The sequence below is a fragment of the Salvia miltiorrhiza genome, chromosome 3 (genome assembly GCF_028751815.1).
Source record: "Salvia miltiorrhiza cultivar Shanhuang (shh) chromosome 3, IMPLAD_Smil_shh, whole genome shotgun sequence".
Taxonomy (NCBI): Eukaryota; Viridiplantae; Streptophyta; class Magnoliopsida; order Lamiales; family Lamiaceae; genus Salvia; species Salvia miltiorrhiza.
In genome coordinates this window covers 62,318,572-62,345,059 of record NC_080389.1, presented here as the reverse complement: position 1 = coordinate 62,345,059, position 26,488 = coordinate 62,318,572, and the positions used below count along the sequence as shown (strand labels likewise).

Here is a 26,488-nt window from a genome sequence, read left to right as displayed (position 1 = left end):
ACAATTATATATATATATATAGTGAGAGAAATTTTATTCTACATATTTTATTTGAGCACCGCTTATATTTAGTCTTTGTTAGCGTTATCTTTTTTGTTTTATACATTTATTTTTATTCTAATACTTTGTAAATAGTTATTGAAATCATTCATTTTAATAATTAATTACATAAAAATCAAAGTTCGATATAAAACAAAAAAGACAATGCTAACGAGTGTTAAACGTGAATGATACATAAGCTAATATTTTTCTCTCAATATATATACATATACATACTCTCTCTATATATACATATACAATACATGCGTACAAAATTAAAAGAAGATAACACTAAATATAGGAGTAGCCGACTATAGAATAAAAGAATTAGTGTAAACGATTCTTTCCTAGCTACACTTGTAAAAGGATGACGTATTAACGTCTATCATTTTTGGGTTTATGGAAAAAGAAAAGGGTTCTTTTATTATTTATTTATATTGGCTACTTATACATTTTTTTTAGATAAAGATATTTTATTCTAGTTTTTTAATAGACAATAAATGCAAAGTTATGACTTTGCGCGCGTCTAATTAATCCTGAATCCACGCCAGACAAGGATATTTGTATTATATGATAAGTCAAAATCCCCTATGTATATCATATTACTATATTTTAAATAATTATCATAATCAAATAAGTATATTACTATTAACTGACATTTAGCATATAAAATTACGCAATATAGCTCTCATGACTCCCACTCCTTCCAAAAATAAACCTACATATAGTATTACTCCCGTGTTTTAGTTTTAGATTTTAGTTTTGAGAAATATAAGTATTAAAAAGAATAATATATTGAAAAAAGATGTCAGCGTCGGAGGGGAGGTCGGCGGATATGAGATCGCCGATGACGGCGGACATGAGATCGCCGGTGCCGCTGCTCTACCGGCGGCATTCGAGCGGCGAGATCAGAAATCTGGCGTCGATTTCCAGCAGTTTGCTGCCTGCTTTTGGTACAATTGTAGGAGAAGGAACTCCGACTTTGAAAGGATTTGTGATCGCACCTTACGATAGAAGATACAGGTAACTAACTAACTCCATCGTCTCTCTCTCTCTCTCTCTCTCTCTCATCAACACACACACACACACACACTACATATACATACAGTGTGTGTATATACAGATATAGATATATCTATATATCGAACTCTAATTTTTTTTTCATATTGCTCAAGGCATGAAACTTGACTATTTGCTTAGGATTCTATTGAATTTCTACCTTTTTGTTGTATGTAATATCTAATGAGAGACAAATCACTATTAACTCACGCAGAGTAATTACTGTGTGTTTTGTACGAGTTGATGAACCTCTTTCCACCGTTTCTTCTTCTTTTTTTCCTTTTTTTTTTACTAACAAACATCTTTTTCAGCTTCGTTAATTTCTCTAAGAAAATTGTTTAATTTATCGTATTCAGTTTTTGACTTTCTAGGGGGGTGCATTAAGCCAACTGTGCATAGATTGTTTTGAATCTATATGTTGTAAAAAAGGATGCTATTTGGATCAGTTTGATCAAATGCAATAAATATTTAATTTTTAATATAAAATTACATTTTTATTTTTTATACATTTTCATTCTATAATTATAATATAATAACTACACACACACACACACACATATATATATATATATATATTAGGAATGAAAAAATCATTAAATGTATAAGAATTTCGACTAGTTATATATATTAATTAAGTAATAATTCATCATTAAATTTGCTGTAAAATTCATCATTAAGTCGATATTTTTACTTTTAAAAATTGATAATTTATTTTAATTAAAATATATATATGTTACTCCATTTTTAGAAATATGTTAAAATATTTAAATAAAAATATAATATATATAATTCAAATTTTGAATTTAAATTAATATATATTCAGAATTTTAAAACTTTTATTAAAGATATATTTAAGGTAAAACACATTTTTATTTTCAATATTATGACTATTGTGTCCTAAGTGATCCGGATCAATTTGATCCAAATAGATTTACCTATACAGAATAGCTTATCCAATTAGCTATTGAATTACACCATATACTGATTAATTCTTAATTAAAAGCTGATGATAGAGTAGAATTTCACAATTCATTGACTCATGAAAAGAGTTGCAATTTCTGACCTTGGGTGCTACAACATGCCTTGATTTCAGGAGACGTAAAGAAATGTTAGCTACTATTTGACTTCTCCTTAGCTTTTGTAACGTTTTAATAGTGACTACTCAAGAGCATGAAAAGTTACCTATCCAATTGCATATATCGCACACACAAAAAGCAGCAAACGTGCAACACAAAGTATCAACGAAAATAACAACACTGAACGCAAGAGTTGTTCACCCAGTTCGGTTAAACAACTTAAGTCTGGGGGGAGGCCACGCCCAGGGTAAATTATCCACTAGTGAAGATAAGTTATACAAAGGACTTACACGACAAACTCTCAAGCTTTCTCGCCTCTATAACTTCCCAAACCCTCACAACCCTGAATAATTGAGAGAAGAACAACGATCAACTCTCGAAGTGTGAATGAACCTCACTCACCACCAGGGCCGATCCTGACAAAAACAGGGCCCGGGGCGAACTAGAAAAAATGGGCCCTTTATTTATTATAATATAAATACAATATGACAATTATGTATAAATAAATAAATTATTTTTTTTATTATACAAAATGATTTCTTCAAGATTTTTGACTTGCAAGGTCATTTATAATCTCATTTGTTTCTAGCATTTCTAAAACATCTTTTTCAATAGATAAAATTGCTAAACATCTTTCAACTCCCACTAGCCACTGCAATTGAACATAATTTCTATTACATAAAAAATATATAATTTATTAATTTACTAAATAGAATCAACAATCATTCATATAAAATAAATACTGCAATTATAAATGAATAGAAAGCTTTGTTTTTTTTATACAGTTCACATACACATATCAAATATGTGGCCTATTATAATAGCCTATGCTAAACGCCTAAGAATCATTAACCATTTATCTATTATATTTTAAACTTTACCGCAAAGAATCATTCAAATGCAATTAGTGATTTTAATTCTAACATTTAGAATCATTCAGTTTCGAAAATCAAATATTTCAACAGAAAATTAAATTGTACTAACCTGAAAAAGTGGAAATCAAAATTGATGATTGCCTTCAGTCTTCCTTTCAATTTGATCTCAATTTTCCAATACAGATGATCACTCACTTGATTGTAGAATGTAGATGAAGATTTTCAGCATGTAGATTGCAAGGAATCGATAAAATTGTGGTTTGTAGATTGAAGAATATTCTGAATATATAGTTAATTGTTAACGGTAGAAAATTTTTGGGAAAAGATTTATGGGATTAATTTGGGCGGCTGACTGTTTGCAGAAAAGAGGAGAAGATGAAAAGATTATGGGTGAACGGTACAATCCCATAATTATATCTACCGAATCTGATCTGCTAAATAATATTTAAAGTTGTTTTATTTATTTTAAAAGAGTATTAATAATTATGATATTTTGAGCCCTAATTAATCAAATGGATACAATATTCTTGGGCCCAAATAAAAACATATCAATATACAACTATATTTTTATTTAAATCGGGCCTAAAATATAACATATATATTAAAGGTATATAATTTTTTTGGGGCCCCCAAAAATTATGGGCCCTGGGCGATGCTCGCCCATGCCCAGGGCCGGCCCTGCTCACCACCAACACCCACAAACTAATCTTCACCCAGAGGCTGGTGGAGATTTAACAGAACGAATCACACACCCACTACCTTGCTAGAACGAAATACACAAAGTAATGAAATAGTTTATTCTCACATGAACAGAATAAACTCAGCACTCAACAAAACACTCTATATGAATTGAAGTAGAGTCATAAAACGCAGCAGCTACCTTCATGTGACGATCTCTTCAACCTTTTATAGATGTAGGCAGATGCAAACCCTAAAAGAGATGTGATTAACCAAGGACTCTTGTAGATAACTCCTTATCTTCAAATAATCAAGGAGATGTGCATGCTCTGGACTTAGAAAGCAAGTATATCTAAAACCCACGAGATATACCTCAAAAACGAATATATAGCTGTAATGAACAGTACCAGCCGAAGTATCAACACTGTTAGATACTATGAGAGCAACACTAACAAATTTGTCTTCATAATGACAATAACCAAATTTGAGTATCAAATACTCAACAGAGCATAATGGCCCATTAATGCTAATTAAGTACTCTTTATTTTCATGAATCGGGACATGTTCATATTTCTTTTTATCTTTTCAATCAAGAACGTGAATTATGTATAATGAATCAATGATTTTCAACACCTATTTAAGGAATTATTGCAACTCACATGCATCGGTAATAGGACCTTTCTAGCTACCAGCAGTTTTATCCCTTTGAAGTTGGAAATAGAGAAACAATGCTAGTAATATTCCGTCAAAAAAAAAAATCGCCCATCATGTATATTGCTTAGTAATATTGCCCCATCTAAAAAAAATCCTAGTAATATTGCTCTTTTTATTAATTACTAAGATTCTGTTAAGCAGAATTTACTTGGAACATTTTGTATGCTAGCATAATTTATTGAGTGATGGTAACATTCACATTGTGAATGTGAGCACTCACAAATTAGTTAAATAAAAAATATTTAATTTATTTTTTTAGAAGGAAAATAAAATTTAATTAATTTACTGTATTGTCTACATTGTAGAAATAAGTTTTTGTAACCTTTTTATTTTCTAAAAAAATAAAAAATGCAATTTAAAAAAAAATAGGTACAATATAGACAATACAGTAAAATAATTAAATTCTATTTTTATTTTAAAAATAAATTATATAAATCAAAATTTTCTTTATCTACATATATTTATTGTAATTTATTACTCGAGCTTGTAAATTGTTTCAATAAATCCAAAATAAGCTTTTAAAATGCTTATAAGAACGAGTTCTAAGTAAACATTAGGAGACCTTTTAATTATGCTTATAATATGGTAAGCATCTTTCAGTAACTCAACATATGGAATATCTCGAATGCTCAAAATATACCACTTATCAAAAACAAACAAATATGGCAGCAAAGATATTGAGAGAACATGCAAGAAACAAACATGAATTTTATCACTCTACTTCTATTTCATCGAGGAAAGACATGAATGTGTGGCAAACCTTTCTTGAATATAACTTATAAATGGAAAAAAAAATGAAAAAAAATTAAGAATTGCAAGGCAATAATATGATGCAGGTGGTGGCAAACCTTTCTGGTGGTGCTGGTGGTTTACTCAGCATGGGCCTCTCCATTTGAGCTAGCTTTCAGGAAGATGTCAACCAGTGCCCTCTTGCCCATTGATCTCGTCGTCGATCTCTGCTTCGGCATCGACATCGTCCTCACCTTCTTCGTCGCTTACTTGGACAAATCCACCTATTTGCTCATTGATGATCATAAGAAGATAGCCACCAGGTAACCACTAGCTTCAACCACAGCCAGGGGGGGCTCGAGCCCCCCCAAATTTTGAACTTTTTTAAAAAAAATAATCAAAATTTGGGGGTGCTCTAGCCCCCCCTACACGAACCTGAGATATGATGGGGGGCTGTCTTTTTTTTCAGGTACATTTCGCATATGTGGTTCCCCATGGACGTCGCCTCGACTCTGCCGTTCCAAGTCATCTACCGGCTCTTAACCGGGAGGATGCACTACGGCGACGTCTTCGGCTTCCTCAACTTGCTCAGGTTGTGGCGACTCCGGCGTGTTAGTGAACTGTTTTCTAGGTATGCGTATGGTTCCACCTGCAATGGATAGATTATATCATTTCTTATCCATCATTTTTCGATGAAAATTTTACCATTAGGCTACGTTTACTTTTATGGATAAATTTATTCTTCATGGAAAATGATGGATAAAAAGAATTTATGTCTTTAAATGTCTCATTTCTTTTCTAACATTTGACACAAAAGTATTTTTCCTTTCTTATTTTTATTTCAAGGATGAAAAATATTATCCACTAAAAAATGGAAGGATAATATTATCCATCCTTGAAGTGAAAATAAGAAAGGAAAAATTGTGAACTTCTCTTTTTCCAACATTTGACACAAAAGTATTTTTCCTTCCTTATTTTTATTTCAAGGATGAAAAATATTATCCACTAAAAAATGGAAGGATAATATTATTCATCCTTGAAAGTGAAAATAAGAAAGGAAAAATGGTGAACTTCTCTTTTTCCAACATTTGACACAAAAGTATTTTTCCTTCCTTATTTTTATTTCAAGGATGAAAAATATTATCCACTAAAAAATGGAAGGATAATATTATCCATCCTTGAAATGAAAAATGGTGAACTTCTCTTTTGTGTCAAATGTTGGAAAAAAAAAGGAGACATCTAAAAGCATATTTTTTTGTTATCCATCATTTTCCATGGATAAATTTATCCATCAAAGTAAACGCAACCTTAAATAAAGAACCAATTTATACCTTACTTCCATCAGGTTAGAGAAGGACACCCGCTTCAGCTACTTCTGGACTCGATACATCAAACTGATATGCGTACGTACCTCTTCATCTCTATCACCTCGAACCATCTGAGACCCACGCACGCGCGTGCACTCGAATAAAACAATGTTATGCCTCGTCACAGGTGACGTTGTTCGCAGTGCACACCGCGGGCTGCTTCTACTACTGGCTGGCGGTGCACTACCACGTGTCGAGCGACACGTGGATCGGATCCCAGGTTCCCCATTTCGAGCAGAGGAGCGTCTGGCTCGGATACACCTACTCCATGTACTGGTCCATCGTCACCCTCACCACGACGGGGTACGGGGACCTGCACGCGGAGAACACGGGGGAGAAGATCTTCTCCATCTTCTACATGCTCTTCAACATTGGCCTCACTGCCTACTTGATTGGAAACATGACCAATCTCATTGTCCACAGCTCCATGCGAACATTCGCCATGGTAAACTTATTCACTTCACAACTTCAGCATCTGTATCTCCTCTGCTTTAATGAATGATACCGATCACTGCAATGCTGCAGAGAGACGCGATACATGAGATACTACGCTATGCAAGCAAGAACAGGCTGCCGGAAGGGTTGAAAGAGCAAATGCTGGCACACGTCACGCTGAAATTCAAGACAGCAGAGCTTCAGCAAGAGGAAGTGCTTGAAGACTTACCTAAGGCTATAAGAACAGGGATCGCGCAGCATCTCTTTCGTGAAACTGTCGAGAACAGCTACCTCTTCAAAGGAGTCCCTGAAGATTTCATTGTCCAGATGGTAATTTTCAGTGATACATATAAAACAAAGTAATCTCTAAGAACAAAGAAGCTCATGATAAAAAGTAGTACCTTAGTATTCTGCTGCCTGTGACAGGTTCCTGAGATGAGAGCAGAATACTATCCTCCCAAAGTAGACATAGTCATACAAAACGAGATATCGACAGATTTCTACATCATAGTATCCGGAGCCGTGGTACGATAGATGGCCTAATTCAGCTGTGTTTTTTGCATACCTCTGCAATGTAGTATCTTCTAATTTCTCTTCAACTGCAGGACATAATAACAAACAAGAATGGGATGGAGCAGGTATGCATCTGTTCTTTCAATCATTCAACATTTCTAATTCGACTGGAAATGGATCATAAACAAAAGAATTCTATTGATTTTACTATAACGACGACGTTACACAAACTGACAAGCAACTTCATTTACAAAGCTCATAAGATCTGACTAGAGATTTTTCCCAGTTTCTTACAAGTATAGGGTCTCCAGAAATGTTTGGTGAAATCGGGGTGATTCTCAATATTCCCCAGCCTTTTACAGTAAGAACAAAGAGGCTTTCTCAGGTCATCAGAATCAGTCACAATCATTTCAAGCAATTGGTGCATCCAAATAGAGCAGATGGAAGGATAATTGCCTCAAACTTTATTCAGGTCAGAATCCTAGACTTTTAATTTCCCATACTATTGTTTAGATCATCTTTTATTGACAAAAACCTCAATCCTCAGCTTTGTCTTATTCACTAATTTATGAAGCAAATGATAATGCTAACATGCATCTGAACTCAGCATTTGAAGGGCATAAAGAAGGTGGAGCTAGAGGAGATGCCATTTATAATGGATCTGCTGGATGAATCAAATGTTGAGGTAACTCCCCCTACTTTGCACCAACCAACATCTAGATCATGACTTGCATTTAAAAAAAAAAAAAGATGGTTAATTCATCTTTTTTCAGGCAATCATACCAACTGAGGAGTCTGAAAATCATGACGGGCCAACCCAAGAAGCAAACAGTAAGCCATATTCTATACTCCTTAGTCTTAGTATTATCAGTATGTAATTGCATGCAACCAGTGATGGAGATATTTTTACCCTACTTTTGTTAGAGAAATGAGTATATTACTGTTAATTCCTTAGCTAGATAAATGGACTACAGTAAGTAAAAAACATTGAGAATTAGCCTTATAGAATACCCCTCCATAAGATATTGAAAATCTTATGCCTACAACTTCCTTTTATTAACAACCCAATAACCATGTCTATGGAATAATGACATAGATAGCATCCATTTACCAAACATTCACCATTAGCTAGCTCAACTAGGGTAAAAATCTAATGCTTTATCTGAAGCTGATTCTTGGCAAACTTTAGAGTTAAGTTAGTGAACAAGAAAACTTAACAATTTGCACCACAACTTTGATTGTGTTTCAGGTGGCCCCACGGTTCACAAATCGAACATACTCCCAACAAGGGTGGTCCTCCATGGCCATCATCCAGATATCAAACCTAAAGAAGAAGACGGGGGGAGGCTTGCTCATCTTCCCGATTCAATAGAAGACCTTCTGCAATTAGCAGGTGAGCCAATATGACCTCTAAAACTTGAAGGTGTTGTGTTGCTCTCCATAAGGCACAGCATTGTTCAGTTCAAAGAAATAATCAGATCTCAGCTGCTGTTTACTAATTGAATAAATAAGCAGAACAAGAAACCAATCTGTGCAAGTGTGAACAGAAGAGTAAAAATTATGTGTTTCATGAATACAGAAAAGAAGCTCGGGAAAAGAGGAACCACTGTTCTCATGGCTGATGGCTCTCAAGTGGAGGACATAAGAGCTTTAAGGGACAATGATCACTTATACATCTTTTGAAGAATACACATAAAGTGCAGGTCAAATAATTTGATAATCAGAGAGTTTGAATGCACAAAATTGTATCATATTGCGATTGTCGATGCTATGTCTTGTTGTATGTATTATAAGCATACAAGAATGTGATTTTGATCTTTCAATTCATATCCAGTACATATGGCAAACCTTGAACCTTTATTAGAAAACTGAATAGAAAGTGTAAGCTTGAAGAAGAAGAAGAAAACTCAGCTTACAAATGACAGCTACAAAAGATCAACTAAAATCCAACTACTAATAAAAATGTAAAGATAAGAGATGCGGCTTCACTCTAACAACAGTTTCCCAATACCTTCAGCTCCTTTCTCAAACCGTGCGTAGCCTCTTTCCATACTTCACCAAATATTTCAACAACCTTCAGCTGGATTAATCACGGCTATTAAGCAAGTCGAAAACTGCATAAGTAGTTTTCTGGAAGTTATCTTTCTTTTCTTCTAATTGAATCTTCCTCTGAAGTGCAGACTCTTTGGACTTCTCTATCTCTTCTGATATGCCGGCAGAGTTTACTTCAATCTCACTGTGAACTCCAGTGGTGAAACATGTGAACTTATGAGACAGAAGTTATAACAAGGCAATACTTGTTTAAGAACAGTACATGAATATAGAACGTCTAACTGATTCACAATGGAAATCAAAGCAAAGAGAGCACAAATTTGAAATTGTAAACCAATCAAAATGAAAAATGGAGCTGTAGTCTCCAAAAACATCATGTGGCAACAACATTAATGAGTTTAAACATACTGCAACGTGTCTGGGGCTCACCTGATCATCTTAAGCATGTTATCCATGGAAGCTTGCAAGTTCTGAGCGAGCTCTGATCAGTTCACAGATAAAACAACAAATAGGCATCATCAGTGATTGTTCATGCAAATAGTAATAGTTTTCAATATGTTATCCATAAGAATACAAGTAACAAGGACTTAAAGAGATTACCAAAATTAATCTACAACTATTGATAACTGTAAGCATTGCAAACTCAGGATGTCTCTTGTGGCCTAACCATAAGATCAGCCTTGTACAGAAGAATATGGTAGTCGTGTAATTTCAGCTAGTATCGAGCATTTTGCATAATGAGAGCGCTAATTACCTCCAAATAGACAAATCTAATTAATCATATATACGATGAAAGACCAGTGAACTAAAATAATTTGTAAATAACATCAGAAACTCTAAAGATAGCTTAAAATGAATGCTTATCGAACTTGATTACCGATCAGTTGTTATGCACAGAATTACCGAAGAAATTGACTCAAATCAATCGAGAAAACACATATATGAAAGAAAACTGCCTCGTTATTTTGCGTGTAGCTGGAATCGGAACTATAGCGCATAAAAGCACGCTGAGAGAGAGAGAGAGAATCATTACCTCCAAATAGACAAATCTAATTAATCATATATACTCTAACAATAACATCACAAACTCTGAAGATAGCTTACAATGAATGATTAATCTCTGCGCCGAAGACTATAACAAGTTCAGAACAGAAATTTATGATCGGTCAGTTGTGATACACAAAATTTCCGAAGAAATCAACTCAAATCAATCGGGAAAACACATACGCGAAGCAAAACTGACTCGTTATTTTGCGTGTAGCTGGAATCGGAACTAGAGCGCATAAAAACACGGTGAGAGAGAGAGAAGCATTACCGTAAACGAGAGAAGAGAGCTGAGGCTCGGCGGCGGGCGGTGGAACAGCAAGCTCCGTGCCGGATAGAAGCGGTAACGACGCCATTGTTTGATGCATGGAAGACATGAGATACCAAAAGTATGAATTTAGGAGCGCTAATTTTTTGCCCGCGGTTTTTCAGCTTTATATACCGTAGCTTTTGGGGCTTTTGTAATTATAGATAAATTTGGGGGCTAATACGAATTCTTGACAAAATGTACCTGTATTTCTTTTTCCTTTTTTATTCAGATCCAAATATTTAATACTGTAAGTTATAAATCTAAATACAGTGCATGTTTAATTTTATGAAAAAAGAGTACAAATTCTCGATGAATATACATGACATTGCGGTTAAAAAAAATTCATATTTTTTTTTACCTATATTACAAAGTAATTATCTTTAAAATAAGATAAAATATAACTTACACATAGCAAATTCAGACGCATCGCCCTAATATAATTTATTATGATCGCAAATATAATATAAATAATTCTTAATCGAATCTCGTAGAATTACACGCTAATAAAATACACAATCCATTTACATAATAATTAATAAAAGCTATAAGTAAAAATTCAAAATATTTTTTTTTTTTCAAAATAATCGTTAATTATTGTTTCGTCAACAATCAACTTAAGTTATAGTACTAAAATCAAGCATCAAAATTGTGCATGGTGAAGTCAAATTTTCCTATTTGACTTACCGATATTATGTATCATGATTTAATATAATACGTAATTTTCTTTAAAAAATCAAGCACCAGGATTGGTTAATTATTATCATTATAAAAAACATGACCAAATACAAAAATACTTACTAATCAAAAGACAAGTGAAAATACATTCCTGATAATTACTAGCAAGTGAATGAGATGAATATTTGATCGTGAGTATTAATTCCTACGAAAATGATACTCTTAATTAACCATAAATTAAATTCTCAAATAAAATAACCATAAATTAATAATTGACTTTAGAATTGTGATCTAGTTCTCAATCCATTCACATTATATATACTAATAATTTATTTATTTTTGAAAGAAATCCATTCACATAATATATGCCTAAACAAGTTGGACAAAATTCAAGCAAGCGCACGTGTGAAGGAAAAATAAAATAAAGTAACATATTAAATGTGTCTGCTGACGGCGACAAAACAATTTTCAAATTCTTGTTTTTTATAAAAAAATAATAGGGTTTTTTTTTTTTAGAACGGCTATGATGACGAATAATTTTATATTGTACTAATTTAAATTAAATGATGGTAGAATTTTTCGTTACTTGTGATAAGATATTCTTTTGAGTAAAAAATAGTGGGGAAAATGAAAAAGGGGTTTTAATTTGCGTAGCAGTAAATTAGTATTATGTCAGTGTACTGCTTTGTCTGTCACATGGAGAACAATTCAGGTGTTTGAATATTTCTATATGCTAAAATCCAATTACATTTTGGAAGGGGAAATTTTATGCCCTCTTCCATTATTATTCTATTATTTTTTTAATAGCCTTTTTATTTTAACCTTTTTTGTAATTTGTAATATTTTTGTCTTGATCAATTTAAAATTTGTCGTGTGAAATGAATTTATAATAAAATATTGGTGGAGTGGAAATTCATGAAATAAACCTAGAACTTACAGTATGGAAATTTTGCTTTTTCCACTACTCGTGCTCATTATTTTGATCGTATTGCGTTTTTGCAAAAGTTTGTCATCTTCTGTTTGGATTCATATGCTTTGTTTTCTTTCATGTTTTTTTTTTTTTTTCATATATATGTTGCATTTTGAGTCAGATTAATTTGGAGGATATATTTGAGAATTGAGAGCATGATAATAATATTTTACACGATTTAAATTCTCACATTATACAAATTAAGTGTAGAAATACTAATAACTGTAGTGGCGGAGCACTATGCTCCGCGGTTAGAAATTTATATGAGGATTATTTAATAATTTTTTTTAGTTGTGTGTGATTATTGTGAAGGTTGTTTAATTAGTTCTACATATATATGTACTTCTAAATATGTTGTTATGTATTTTTATTATTTATACCTTTTAAATTATAATATTCTTTGTCTAATTATTCAGTTAACAGGCTATAAAAAATACATAGATTATTGCTATCAAACATCGTGCTACAGACTACATTGTATAACACTCCAAATATTAGTTTACAATCACGGTTTGAACTTTAGTGGCCGTATAATATTGGCCCATTGTGAAATAAATATTGACACACCAAATAATATTAGTTTACAATCACGGTTTGAACTTTTAGCATGACCCAGTTCTTTTCGGCGCGGGAATTAAAAAATTGATATTTTATGTGTTAAATCTAGTAGGTGAAAAAGTGAAAAGGTGACTAAATGGTAAATTTTTTACCATTTTTAGAAACATATCAAGCTTCGTGGGACAACTCAAAAAGGAAACTGAGTCTGAGTCATACTTCGTGGGACGGAGGGAGTACTATTATCGCACTGATGATGTCCAAATATTAGCAAGTTCAGAAAAATGATGTGGTGTTGTGAAATTGATAATAGAGATTTTTTTTTTTTTAATAATAGCGAAATGCAGATGAGAACAATTTAGAGCACACGCACACTTAAATTTCTTTCATTAATTAAATAAAAAAAAACTAAATTTCATTAATTCTCTATCCTTTATTGCCAATTTATGTAGTGCGTCTATTACATATTTGGATAGTATATTGTAATTTTAAGGGATTGAGATTGCCTAAAGTTAGGGTCTATATTTTTCTTTATATAAATTATAAATTTTTAATTTAATATTATCAAATCATCCACGAATAAATAGAAAATGTCACACATAAGTATATCTCTCTACGTGTATATAAGTTAACGAATCACATGTATTTTATTCACAATGTGACACATGAAACTCGTATATATGTAATCTTGAATTATATGGCCAACTGCTTTACAGAGCTGGATAAAATAAAACCAAATGTGAGCACAACTTTTGTATCTGAAAACTGTGCTGCATAAAATAAAACAAAATATTCGTTGAACTCATACTTATTAAATAGAGCTTATTATTAAAAAAAAAATACCTAACCCCTTAAAAACACAGAAGAAGCGTACTAAGGGTCGAACCTCATTAAAATATCTTCAAGCAAAATTCGCGAGGAAAAAAGTGAAAAGAGGAAAAAGAGTATACATCTACAACGAGTAGCTAGAAAACAAGACAAAATGCCGAGAAAGCGGAAAGGATCGACTCAAGAGCTCTGGTCTAATCATCGCTCTTAGACAATCCCAACTTTCAACAGCACAACAAAAAAAAAAGGCCATAGAAACAATAGACCAAAACGCAATCAATTCAAAGAACAACAAAAAAAACAAAGCCCATAAATTAATTGCTGTTTTTTTCGTTGTTAACTTGTTTTACAATTACTTTTTTTTCTTGTGCTTCCGGAGATTTTAACGAGATCTGATTTTTAGTGTGTCCTTTTATGCTTTCAAGGATTTTGTTCACGTTTTCTCTCTTTTTTTTTTAAATATAATTTGCATTTAATCAATGAATTAAGCCCATAAACGTTCTCACCTCAGCTCGAAGTTACATGATTGATCCCAAACTTCCCAATACTTTAAATAAAATTAACACTCGATCAATAATCCAAATTGGATAACCTATTCGTTACAGTTTGAGGTTTTACTAAATAAAATTACGAATTATTTTAAAATTGTAATTTTAATGTGATTTTTGAAATGTGACAAATTAAATCATCATTTTAATTTTCGCAATTACGTCTTTCTATTTTTCTCCGGTCGTCGGAGTGTTGAGCTGAAGCGTACGTTGATTAGTAAAGACGACGTTGTTTCATATAATTTCAATTAAAATTTTTCTCAAATTATAAAAGGGACTGTATCCTGTATTTGCACTTTAATTTCTAATATTCAGCAATTTCATTGCAAACAATGTCGTAACATGAATACTACGTATTAAACTAATACAATTATTTGGTAGTCGAAAATAATTAAGGAGACAAAATTGTAAAAATTAAAAAAAAAATGTCATACTTCAAAACTCATGTTGAAACCATAACTTTTTTTTAACTATAACTTCAAAGTACTCTCTACGTCCCACTATAAGTGAGATTCTTTCTATTTTGAGTGTCCCATCATAAATGAGACTCTTTTATTTTTGGATAAAAATTTTACCCTTTAAACACTTTTTTCACTTTTTCACCTATATACAAAATACATCATCCTTAATTTCCGTGCCTAAAAAAAGGATCACGCTTATAGTGGGACAAAGAGAGCAATTCTTTATTTAATTTGCCAAAACCCCATATAGTTTTTGAAACAATATACCTCAAAAATTAAACTTAAAACGTTGGGCAACTAGAATAAAGAAAAATTCTCAAAAAAAAATATAAAATGAAAACGACAAAGAGAGAGAGAGAATAGTAGTACTGGTAAAAGAGAGCAGTACAACTACGCAATGATGATGGCTCCTAACCATGGTTAGGTCAAGCTAGCCCAAAGCTGACGGCATGCGAGGAGCAGAAAATGACGGTTGGTAGCTACTAGCTAACGGCGGCAGTAACGCCGTCAGATGTCGGTGTGAGGGGAACCTTTTGATTTGAAGGTTGACGCGGAGTCAAGATATGATAGTAATTACCAAATCTCGCATTTGCAACACACGTTTTTTAGGCATTTAATATTTGGGTAAAATACACTCAACTCGGTTTTAGATAACCTGAAAATTAATTTTCTAAATCTTGATTTATATATTATTTATTATTGACAAGTGCAGCATTAATTAATTGCCAAATAAATGTAAATTATAGTTTTGAGTTTTATATTTTGAACAATTACTTGCAAAACAAAATACTTCATAATATCAAGTGTGTAATATTGATAGACATCATTTACCGAATTTAGAAAATCCATATTTACAATATTCCAGATTTGTTCAATAAAATAAAAATGATTATTTCCATTGATTATGCAAGTTAATGATTTTTTGATACTGTCATTACTCATGAGTTTGTGTTCCCAAAAGTATAATTGAAGTGTTCTTTATCTTTTAGCTTATGAGAATGTTTGATTTTTACGACTTGTGATTCTAATTATTTAATTTCCTTTTCACTTGCTAATCTAAATTTTAGCACGAGAAAAATGTTTAAAAATTTCAAAGCACACGCTTTTTCTTTTTCAACTTCTCATGCTACAGCAAATTACAAACTTTTTATGGTCAATTTGACCATTTGAGTATACTTTTTGCAATTATTAGTAATTAAAAATAAGCCAATCCCTCGTTTTCGCAATTTAATGTTTGTGCAATACACAATATTGATATTAATATTAATATATAAATAATTACATTTACATAGAAACATAAGCAAAATATATAAATAGTTCATATATCAACTTTACAATTAATCTCCATTTTTTGAAATATTGTTTTGGTAAATGATAAATAATATCATTAATAACATTGCATGCATAAATATTCGAGTTAACCTCTTTAATCAAATTTTACAAAGTACTACCTTACATTCCAAATATCAAGTTTAGACATTTTTATACAAAACAAGATTTCGTGTACAGTATACTAATCAAGCAGTTAATTTCTTTCAATATTGCTCTTCTCAATTTAAGGGCATTAAGGAAAATCGAAATTAAACTATTAATTATTTGAGGGTGCACTAAACTCGCAAACTATACATAACATACAAAATTATTTTAGAAAAATAACATGCAATAAGTCTACTATATATAAGCTTTTAATGAAACTAATACGATGCACAGTAATAATAATTGAATTAAATAAAAAAATTAAATTAGTAATAGAAAACTAAAATTAAATTTTACACCACAATTATATAAGTAAAGTAATTCTAAATTTTTAAAAGTTAACATAATATACATATACATATATAAGCATATCACAAAAATAGAAGGGTTAAGTACCAAATCCAACCCCAACGTTGGGGCCCTTATCGCAAATAGAACCCTATACTCAGGGTAAGCGCTGTTTACTACCTCAACGTGGCTAATTTTAAACAAATCCACCCCCGCGTTTTAACACCGTTAGTCACCGTTAAAAAAATTATTTTTTTTTAATTTTTAATTAAGATGATCTCTCTTTCTCTCTCTCTCTCTCTCTCTCTCTCTCTCTCTCCCCCCCCCCCCCCCGTCGAGCATCCGTCTCTCTCCCTCCTTCTCCAGTGAGCGTCGCCGGTTCTCGCCGCCTCCGGCGTGGCGAGGCCGGTGCCTCCCTTCTTTCACCTCTTTTCCTTCCTTTTCTTCCTCTTTTCCTCAAATCAGAAATAGATCTAGGGTTTCTTAGTGGAATTAGTTACTTGAACAGCGACAGACTCCTCTCATCGCGATCGCCGGCGTCCTCGTGATCGACGTCGGAACCCCCGCTGCTGCTGGAGCTCAGAGGCTCCTTCGCCTCCGTGGAATTCAAGTCAAACCGGGAACATTTTGTCACGTACCTGGCATCATTCCCGCCGTCCGTCTCTTCAATTTCCGGTGGCATAAACGAGGGCGGCGGGGGCACGGTGGCGATTGTGGTTAGAATCCTGTGCAGGCACATTTAGGAGGTGGATCCGCGGCGGCGCGTGGTGGAGAGATGCGGAGGGAGAGAATCCATGGGAGGATTTCGATCGGAGAAGGAATCGTATAACATTGAAGAGGGCCCACCTGCATTAAAAAAAAAAAAAAAAAATCACAGACGGCGTTTGGGGCCGTCAAAACGCGGGGGTGGATTTGTTTAAAATTAGCCACGTTGAGGTAGTAAACAGCGCTTACCCTGAGTATAGGGTTCTATTTGCGATAAGGGCCCCAACGTTGGGGTTGGATTTGGTACTTAACCCAAAATAGAAATACACTAAATAATATTTTTTTGAATAATATTTATATGTTTTTCAAAGAGTGAGTAGAAGAGTTTGGGACTTTTGAAAAAATAACTAAAATATTTTTATTTAATTATTCGATGTGTATATGTAGAGAGAGATGTTAGGTAGATATTGATGGATAAAAATATAATAGCTCAATCATTTTGAGGTAATAAAATATTATAATATATATATATATATATATTAATTATTATAGATAAATAAAGTAAGTAAGGATTATAGCATGCCATTAGTTATTTTATGTCTAGAATAGCATGATTTTAATAAATAATAAAATAACAGAAAATATTAAATTAAGAGCAATTATTTTGTTGCACAACATTTGCCATACCCATACGTACGAAAGTGTAGTTAATTTAATCTAATTTTTATACTAATACTTTTTTTTTTATCAGAAAAAGGGATTAAAATTAAACATTGGTACAAGGGGTACCAACCCAGAATTACACAAAAACACATGACACCATTCCAGTCATCCATGAGGAAAAACTGAGCTCAGTGTCAAAAAAGTTAAAAATCTTGTTCCAACTCCAAAACCTAACCTTAATATCGCGGATTACATTCTGAATATCACACGGTTTCCCATCAAAACGACTTTCATTCCGGTTCTTCCACAGTATCCAGACAACAATCCACTAAATTTTTTAAAATGTAGAAAATGTTATTAAAATTACTTTTAAATTGGAGATTAGCCTTTTTAATATAATATAGTATTACATAGGAATCTACAATTACTAACTGCAAATTCACCTACTTCGTTACTAAGTTATTGGAGTGGGTTATATTTAAAAATACTATATATTCGAACAACACAACAAACGCTCACATTTTTTGCCTCTCAACTACTTTTCTCCTATTTCTATAATTTAAATATTTTTCTCAACACCTTATAAAACGAACCACCCCACAAAAAACCCAACAACAAAATTAAAGAAAAGAAGAGAAAATTAAAAGAAACATATATTTAAAATTCTCACCGGTGCCCATTAAATTTAAGATTAAAATAAAATTATGGGAATAAAATTAGATACGGCGTACACGTCTTTTTTCTGGACAAAATTATTATACTCTTAGCTGTCTATTAATTTTTCTTTTAAATATTCCCTACCCCACAAATTTTTTTAAAAAAACAATTAGTGTAGTGTGGATATAAAAAAAGTTGCGTTTAATTTTTATAATAAAGTAAAAGGTTAGGAAAATTAAAAAATAAAATTCTTTGAGTAGACGTACTGCTTCTCAAATGTTGAGGTGGACTTTAAGAAAAGAAAAAGAAAAGTTAAAAAAAAGGGCAAAAGCGAGGAGGCAGTTTTCATTGCAAATTGAATAATAAAAAAAATACTGCAAAGTACATAAAATGGGACCTATTTTTGTCGTTTTGTGATGAATCATCACCCCTTAAAGTGAAACACACAAAAAAGAAAAGGAAAAATAATAATAACTCTGATTCCCTTTTCAGAGAAATAATAATTTAACATAAACATTAATTTATTTATGAATAAAATAATAAGTTGAGAGTTGAGAGTATTAGTTACTTTATTTATTTAACTGAGGCTCGTCAATTATAATTTTTATAATCCATTATTACTAACATGTAACACATCGAAGTTAATTCGACAAAAAAATTAGTACATTGTAATTTACGATTACATTTTTTTTAGAAAAGTTATTTATAACTATTATTGATTGTGATAGAGTACGAAGACAAAACTAAAATGATAAATTTAATACAGTTCATCACTCAGATCGCCTCTCAAATTCATCTAACGTACTCCATCCGTTCACTAATTCAAGGTCTTCTTTTCTTTTTGGGACGTCCACCAACTCAAGGCCTATCCATTTTTAGTAAGTTTTTATTTATATTTAATTGGTGGGTCCCAAAACAATACACTTTTTCTCCACTCAACTAATAAACAATATACATTAATTGTGGGTCCCTTACTCCACTCAACTAATAAAAATACACTTTTTCTTAAAACTCGTGTTTTGCTCCTTAGGTCATGAATTAGTGGACGGAGGGAGTATATGTATTTGTATCCGTCTCGAGCACAATAAAAAGTAATTTTATTACTTGTTCAGTCTCAAACATGTATAACAAAACTTGCTAATTACTTCCTCCCATTTTTTTATAAATGTCGTTTGAGCAATCTCCATTAATTTGCTTTTATATGTCGTTTGAAGGAGATTAACCTAAATTAACCTCATTTACTTTCATTAATAGCTCTCGTTCCTTTTCTTCTACATAATATTTGAGGAGTCCTCATTCACACTATTTAAATGGTAATAAGGTTATAATGGGAGTAAAATTTATTCATTAAAATTTGTGTAAATCACTAAAACAACATTTATAAAAAAATGGGAGGGAATATATGCAAATTCGTTTGAATTTATAAACATAATTTGCTACAATAATTGAAATATTCTTCACAATAACAACCCAAATTCAAAGTGAATATTATGATTTGTTTTGTATATTACATGATAAATACATTTTCCGTATAATCAATGGGAAAATATATTTCACATAATTTATAAAATAAATCAAAAAAATCCAAATCGAATTTAAACATTCCACGTTAGAATTTTTATCTGAAAAACATAGGCCTGAATTATATTCGCAACTTAGCGCTAAAAAATCAGACTAATTTTATAATATTTCAAAGGTCGGTCCAATCTTGTAACTATGCTCAAATGTCAATTAAGGGAATTTAATTAACATTTATAAGAAAATATACAAATGTCTCGAAATATAATAAATGTAGCATCGGTGACATTTTTTCATTAAAAAAGTAAGAGACATTAAAGTGAGTTGATTAGCTGTGAACAGGAGACACGTAATAATCACTAAATCTCAACATAAATATTTAAAAACATAATCAATGCGGTTTAGCTGCCTAACATTTAAAATAAATAAATTAATTTTGACGAGTCACATAATCAATCAATAATCCAATATAGAATTTTGAAATACTTTTATTAATTTTATGATGGTTCAAATATTTAATTGTAATTATCTGGATTTAAAGATATTCCCGTCAAGGTCAATAATTAAGGTATCTAATCATAATAAAAAGATTAATAATCTGGATATTAAATTACAATTTTTTTTCCCTAATTTGTTTATATGTGTGTTATATAGGGCTATAAAATGAACAGAGCTACTCGCAAGTTATTAGAGATTTAGCTCGAAAAAAGATCGTTTGGAGTTCTATTCAATAATAAACGAGCCGAGCTCGAGCCCGATTTCGAGCTCAAAATTTTTATCGAGTCGAGCTCGAGCTTGACAGTACTCAGCTCTTCGAGCTCGCGAACATGTTCTAATTCGATTGTTCGCGAGCCTGTTCACGAACCTTCAGTCGAGCCTTTCAATCGAGTTAGTACACGAGTCTTAAACGAGTCGAGCTCGGGCTCGAGTAACATATTAATTAAGAAGATTTTCTTAAATTTATAACAAATTTGAGCTTGAACATCATATATACGAACATCTAACGAGCCGAGCTCGAGGTCAAGCTCAAATTCGACATTATCGAGCATTACTCGAGCAGAACTCGAATCGAGCTCGAGCTTGGTAAGTGGGTGACGAGCCGAGTTCAATCATTAAGTTAAAAGCCCGAATCGAACTCAAACGCCCGAATATTTAACCGAACTGAACTCAAGCCTATTAGTATTCGGCTCGACTCGACTCATTTATAGCACTAACGAACTTCATTTTCGTTACTACGTCGGCAAAATAAATGGGAAGCACACATTTTACATTCATGCCAAATAATGACAAAAAATTCAAAATATTTATGTAAGAAAAAAGTGAAAAACCAAACAAGCCCAACCGTTTCCTTCGAGATAAAGTAAAAGAAAAATAAAAAGACAAAAAAATGAAGGTAATATTGTGTAGAAATACAGCTAGGTGCATTGTGTGAAAAATGTGAATATACAAACACAAAATATATGCAATATATATATATATATAGATAATAAACAGAAATATTAATGCCATGTGTAAAATCACAGGTGAGAGAAAAAAGAGAGAGAAAAGAGTATTTGAGAAGCTCATTGCTTCTCTGATTTTGATGCTAGAGAGAGAGAGAGGAGAGAGAGAGGGTGTACTGTACAAGGTTCACAACACACACACACACACAAGATAAAGACAGGAGAAGGGTCTCCATTTCTCCCCCACTGCATTTGGGTTTTTCCTTCATCTCACTCAAACCACATTTCTCTCAAGTTTCGAGAGATAGAGAGAGAGAGAGAGCAAGCAAGGTGGGATTTTTTTATTTTTCCCCCAATCTGATTTTTTATGTTCTATTTTTTTCATTATGCATAAATATACACAAAAAAATGATTAATTGTTGATTGTTCTCTAGCGAGATTTTTGTTGAGAAGTCGATTTATTCATCGAGTAATTATCTCTAGATTGTTTTCTTCTAGCTCATTGCTTTTATTAGGGCAGTTTATTGGGCTGAAACGAATGGATTTCTGAGCTTGGTTGTGTCCAAATCCTCTCTCTCTCTCTCTCTCTCTCCATTTTTATCTTCTTCTGTTTCTGAAGGGTCTTGATCGGGAGGTTTTTAGCTGTGGATTAATGTTAGGTATGTTGAGATGAGTCAAAAATCTCTTACAGTTTGTTTCATTTTGTTTCCTTTTTGCTACGAACATTTGGATTTCTTTCCTTTCTTTGACTCCTCAATACTGTATTTGAGTATAAAGTTGACTCTTTCACTTTTTCTGTATCATTTCTCACTAATTTCTTGACTTACATTTTTTGGGTGAACTTTTCATTATTTTTAATTCACAACAATTCTGGAAAGATCCATTATCTTGGGCTTTCCTCTATTTAAATCTCGTACATTTTTTTTTAAAATTATATTTTCAAAATTGAAAAACTACGATTGATTGGTAATTTAGAATTGAATTAGGATTGTGTTATTGTCATTATTATTTTTTTCTTGGGTTAATTCTACAATGGAGCTCTTGATTATCATAATTTCCTGCTGCATTTCCTGTCTTGGTTTAATCCTGCTTTTATTTATTTATTCATCCAAAATTGGACTAATTTTGTGATGGATTATTGGAATGTGATGCAGGGTGAATTTTGGAGGTATAATTTTTGTTAAAAAAATGCTGAGGAAGAGAACTAGATCACACCAAAAAGATCAAAACATGAATAATACAATACCTGATTCTATGTATATTCACTCCGATGAGAAGCGTAAAGATAACTCCCTTTTGAAGGTTCCTGGCTTGTTTGTGGGATTCAATGCCAGGAGCTCAGATTCTGATTCAGTGAGAAGCCCCACTTCGCCGTTAGATTTTAGGATTTTTTCGAGTTTAGGCAATCCCTTTAGGTGTCTAAGAGCACAGAATGAGGGGCACCACAAGAGCTGGGATTGTAGCAAAGTAGGTCTAAGCATTATAGATTCTCTCGACCACGAGCTTGGTGAGACGGGGAAGAGCATTGCCCGGCCATCTGATCATAGGAATATTCTTTTCGGACGACAGATGAGTGTTAGGAGCCCAACTTTTTGTTCTTTGGAGGCACCTAAGTCACTGCCTAAAGATGTTGCTGTTTTCCCTAGCACCCTTGCTAAGCCAGCCAATGCACGGAAGCGTGATTCTGATGTTGTGTTTGAGATTGGGGAGGCCCCGTTCGAGCAGGAGGCTTCTGGAAGCTTTCGTGCTCGTTCGGTGGATTCTGGAAGGTACGGATCACACCTGACTAATTTTAGGAACCTCAAGTCCAGGTTTGGGTCTGGCAGCTTCGGTGTTGAGAATGCAACGAGCCCTGCTCGTTCGGGCGTTGGCATGAGCCCTAGGCTGGGCAGCTCGAGTGGAGAGAAGCTGAGTCCACCCGGAAATTGTTTTATTAGTTCCATTCCCGCGAGTGAGATTGAGCTGTCTGAGGATTACACCTGTGTTAGAACCCATGGCCCCAACCCGAAGGTTACTCATATCTTTGGTGACTGCGTTTTAGAATGTCACAACAATGATTTGACCGATTTTTTGAAGAATAGTGAAGGCGGTGGCGAGGCAACCACCACCCCTGAGGGACTAGGGCAGTGCGACGTCCTTCCTCCTTATCCATCCGAGGATTTCTTGAAATTCTGTTACTCTTGCAAGAAGAGGTTGGATGGTGAGGATATCTTCATGTATAGGTTAGCCAACCTCGCCATTCCTCACCATCTTCGAGCTTTTCAGTTGGTATACATATATCTCTGCATATGCACGATTTTGATGAACTGTGATGGTTTTTGCAGAGGCGAGAAGGCGTTTTGCAGCTCAACTTGCCGCTCACAGGAGATGGAGATCGATGAGGAGGACTCGTCTGAAATCCTCTAGAGGCAGCTTGTTCGTACGAAACAACACTGTGGCCCATGAATGATGAAACTGCAGTGCAGGTGCTCGTCTGTATCTGATCCTCTTTTAACTTAAGAGCTGTTTCTGTATCTGTTTGCGGCCTTGGATGATCATCGAGCGCGTGTGACCCTGCGCTGGATAGTGTTTCATCTCTCATGGTGATAGTGTTTGTGAGACAAATAAGCTGTGTTTTGACTTAATATGCTATAATAATAGGATAGAAGAAAAGAGAAGAAAAGCTTTATCTTGGTGATGTTATAAAGGGTAGTAGCCCTGTGTGTGTGGCTCTCCCCAATTTTATCACCTGCTTGATGAATTTTGAATCGATATAAATGGCTTTTCTGAGCATAAATTTCGAATTCTTTTACTTTTCGTTGCTCTCGTGCATTCTTGATGCTCGGACGTTGGATCGTCGTTGCTCCATTGCCGGCGTTATAGGTGACTTTTCGAGACGATTCACTAGTGAAACTTGCTCCCATATGTTTTGCACGTGTAGAAGAAGAAATTAGAGATGTTGCTTTGCAACTTGCTCTTGCAACATCAATTGTGGTATTTCTCATTGAATTTGTGAAGAATAAATGCCCACTTCTTTCCTATTTTTGACATACTACATTGTTAAAAATCTTGCTTTCTGCTAGCAGTAAGTGGCGGAGCCAGAAATATAATTTGGATGGAGTTAAAAAGGTGAAAATTTTCGGTGCTAAAATCGAATTCTTTTGAAAAAAAATAATAATCAAAATTGTAAGTTTAGAATATAAAAGAAGAAAGGAAGGAAATATTAGTTGGGATGCTTAAGCTCACCCCAACTCTGCATGCTAGCATTCTCATTGAGTTGTCTCGAGATTATTTAAAATTAAATTAATTAGATATCATTCGAGATTAAATTAGTGAAGACTCATACGTCATGATTAATTATATGTGACATTATCTCGAGATTAAGTATCAAATTGTATCTACTAATAAGATGTTATAAAATTAATCTTACCTAATCCTACAAACTTAATATCCCCGAACAATATTTAATCTCACGTGTCACTTATTCTCAAATAATATTTCATCTCGTATATTAATTACTATTGTCAATATAATGGTCTACACATACTTGAGTTATGAATTATTATTCCTTCTGTCCCTTAAGTATCTTTCTAATGGAAAAGCGATACGAATTTCAATAAAAATTAGTTGTGTATTTAAAGAGTAGATAAAATGCATCACAAATTTAAAAAATTAATCATATAAAAGTGATGATGGTATGATTAATGGACCAATTAAATGAAATGTAATGGACCCATTTATGACAATTGGTGTAAATATGTAAAAATTGTAAAGGTTAATTAGTGAAATTATTTTTAAAAATGGACTAGAAATATGCTTTAGAGACGGACGAAAAATAAAATAAAAGAAGATATTTGAGGGACAAAGGGATACTGTCTAAATCTCTAACAATATTTCATCTTGTGTGTGACTATTATCCATACGAATTCTTATCCTCGAAAATTATTTCATCTCATATATTACTATTATCAATACGATTTTCTTAGTCTACACGTATCATGCATTATGATTTGCTAGTTACTACTAGACTAGGAGAAGGGGGGGGGGGGGGGGGGGTAGAATTTACGACGTTGCACATGAAAGAAAACGACTTGTTTAAATGATGTCGTAAATAAGGTTGGTACATCAATAACTCTTAACATTAATATATGTTATTATTGGTATTTCTCGAGCCCTTGACCAAGAACTAGGACTAAGACTTGAATAATGGGAATTTACTTTTTTACCCCTCCCATGGCACAATTTTGGCATTTGGTACTCTCCAAAAATTATTTTGAGCCATCAATAGTATAATTTAATATGGGCAGTGGAGATATCATGCGATTTTCTGATGAGGGAGATCTCATAATTGCACAAATCTCCAAGAAAAGTATCATATGTAAACACTACTTTTTTTTTTCTTTTCACTTTTGGTATTCAATGAAGTAGAGAAATGGTCTATATCTCTAATATGGAGTGTCAACTTTTGAATTAAAACGCGACCTAAGTTTAAAATTAAGGGTTAATGGTTCTTTTTACACATTCTCAAAGACAAAAATAAAAAAAATACCCAGTATAAAAGAAAATTATAAAAATTACCCATTTTGAGCTTGAAATGATAAAGCTACCCTTACTTAATTCATAAAAAATACTGAAATTACGAACTTTGCTCGACTAATGCACGTCAAGCATGTTGAGTATCGGTAGTAAATACACTAATTCTCAACATGCATTAGCCGAGCATGTCAAACATTGTGTTACTTGCGTATGTGTTATAAATATATTAATGCTCGACATGCTCGACTTCTGCGAGTCGAGCAGTAGTGATAAATTCTCCAATGCTCGACATGCTC

General features: G+C 33.0%; 4 protein-coding genes across 6 annotated transcripts in view; 2 read left to right on the top strand and 2 right to left on the bottom strand.

Moving 5' to 3' along the window:
- LOC131015234 (probable glycosyltransferase At3g07620) overlaps positions 1-26,488 on the bottom strand; it is a 1,181,237-nt gene that overhangs the window by 364,409 nt on the left and 790,340 nt on the right. The gene's annotated exons all lie outside the window — the stretch shown is intronic.
- Positions 612-9,312, top strand: LOC131015242 (potassium channel KAT3). Its single transcript, XM_057943546.1, has 13 exons — positions 612-1,062; positions 5,278-5,493; positions 5,640-5,801; positions 6,516-6,573; positions 6,665-6,982; positions 7,063-7,302; positions 7,399-7,497; positions 7,578-7,610; positions 7,772-7,957; positions 8,093-8,170; positions 8,259-8,316; positions 8,735-8,878; positions 9,065-9,312. The coding sequence occupies exons 1-13, from the start codon at positions 845-847 to the stop codon at positions 9,166-9,168; spliced, it is 1,914 nt and encodes a 637-aa protein (XP_057799529.1). The 5' UTR covers positions 612-844; the 3' UTR covers positions 9,169-9,312.
- LOC131015310 (uncharacterized) lies at positions 9,282-11,002 on the bottom strand. Its single transcript, XM_057943669.1, has 3 exons — positions 10,853-11,002; positions 9,967-10,018; positions 9,282-9,721 (listed from the first exon to the last, which is right to left on the bottom strand). Exons 1-3 carry the CDS (start codon positions 10,956-10,958, stop codon positions 9,571-9,573), a joined length of 309 nt encoding a protein of 102 aa, XP_057799652.1. The 5' UTR covers positions 10,959-11,002; the 3' UTR covers positions 9,282-9,570.
- On the top strand, positions 21,736-24,453 carry LOC131015270 (FCS-Like Zinc finger 10-like). 3 transcript variants are annotated; one of them, XM_057943591.1, is made up of 3 exons: positions 21,736-22,007; positions 22,832-23,899; positions 24,002-24,453. In XM_057943591.1, exons 2-3 carry the CDS (start codon positions 22,866-22,868, stop codon positions 24,081-24,083), a joined length of 1,116 nt encoding a protein of 371 aa, XP_057799574.1. In that variant the 5' UTR covers positions 21,736-22,007; positions 22,832-22,865; the 3' UTR covers positions 24,084-24,453. The 3 variants fall into 3 exon arrangements, with proteins under 3 accessions (XP_057799574.1, XP_057799572.1, XP_057799573.1); XM_057943590.1 differs by having other exon boundaries at positions 21,750-22,336; XM_057943589.1 differs by having other exon boundaries at positions 21,745-22,007; positions 22,832-24,453.

Coding starts and splice junctions, on each gene's coding strand:
- LOC131015242 (XM_057943546.1), top strand. CDS start 845: ATGTCAGCGTCGGAGGGGAGGTCGGCGGATATGAGATCGCCGATGACG. Junction 7,303..7,398: donor AAGATTTCATTGTCCAGATG/GTAATTTTCAGT, acceptor TGCCTGTGACAG/GTTCCTGAGATGAGAGCAGA. Junction 8,879..9,064: donor AGACCTTCTGCAATTAGCAG/GTGAGCCAATAT, acceptor TCATGAATACAG/AAAAGAAGCTCGGGAAAAGA.
- LOC131015310 (XM_057943669.1), bottom strand. CDS start 10,958: ATGTCTTCCATGCATCAAACAATGGCGTCGTTACCGCTTCTATCCGGC. Junction 10,019..10,852: donor GCTCTCTTCTCTCGTTTACG/GTAATGCTTCTC, acceptor TGAACTGATCAG/AGCTCGCTCAGAACTTGCAA. Junction 9,722..9,966: donor AACATGCTTAAGATGATCAG/GTGAGCCCCAGA, acceptor TGGAGTTCACAG/TGAGATTGAAGTAAACTCTG.
- LOC131015270 (XM_057943589.1), top strand. CDS start 22,866: ATGCTGAGGAAGAGAACTAGATCACACCAAAAAGATCAAAACATGAAT.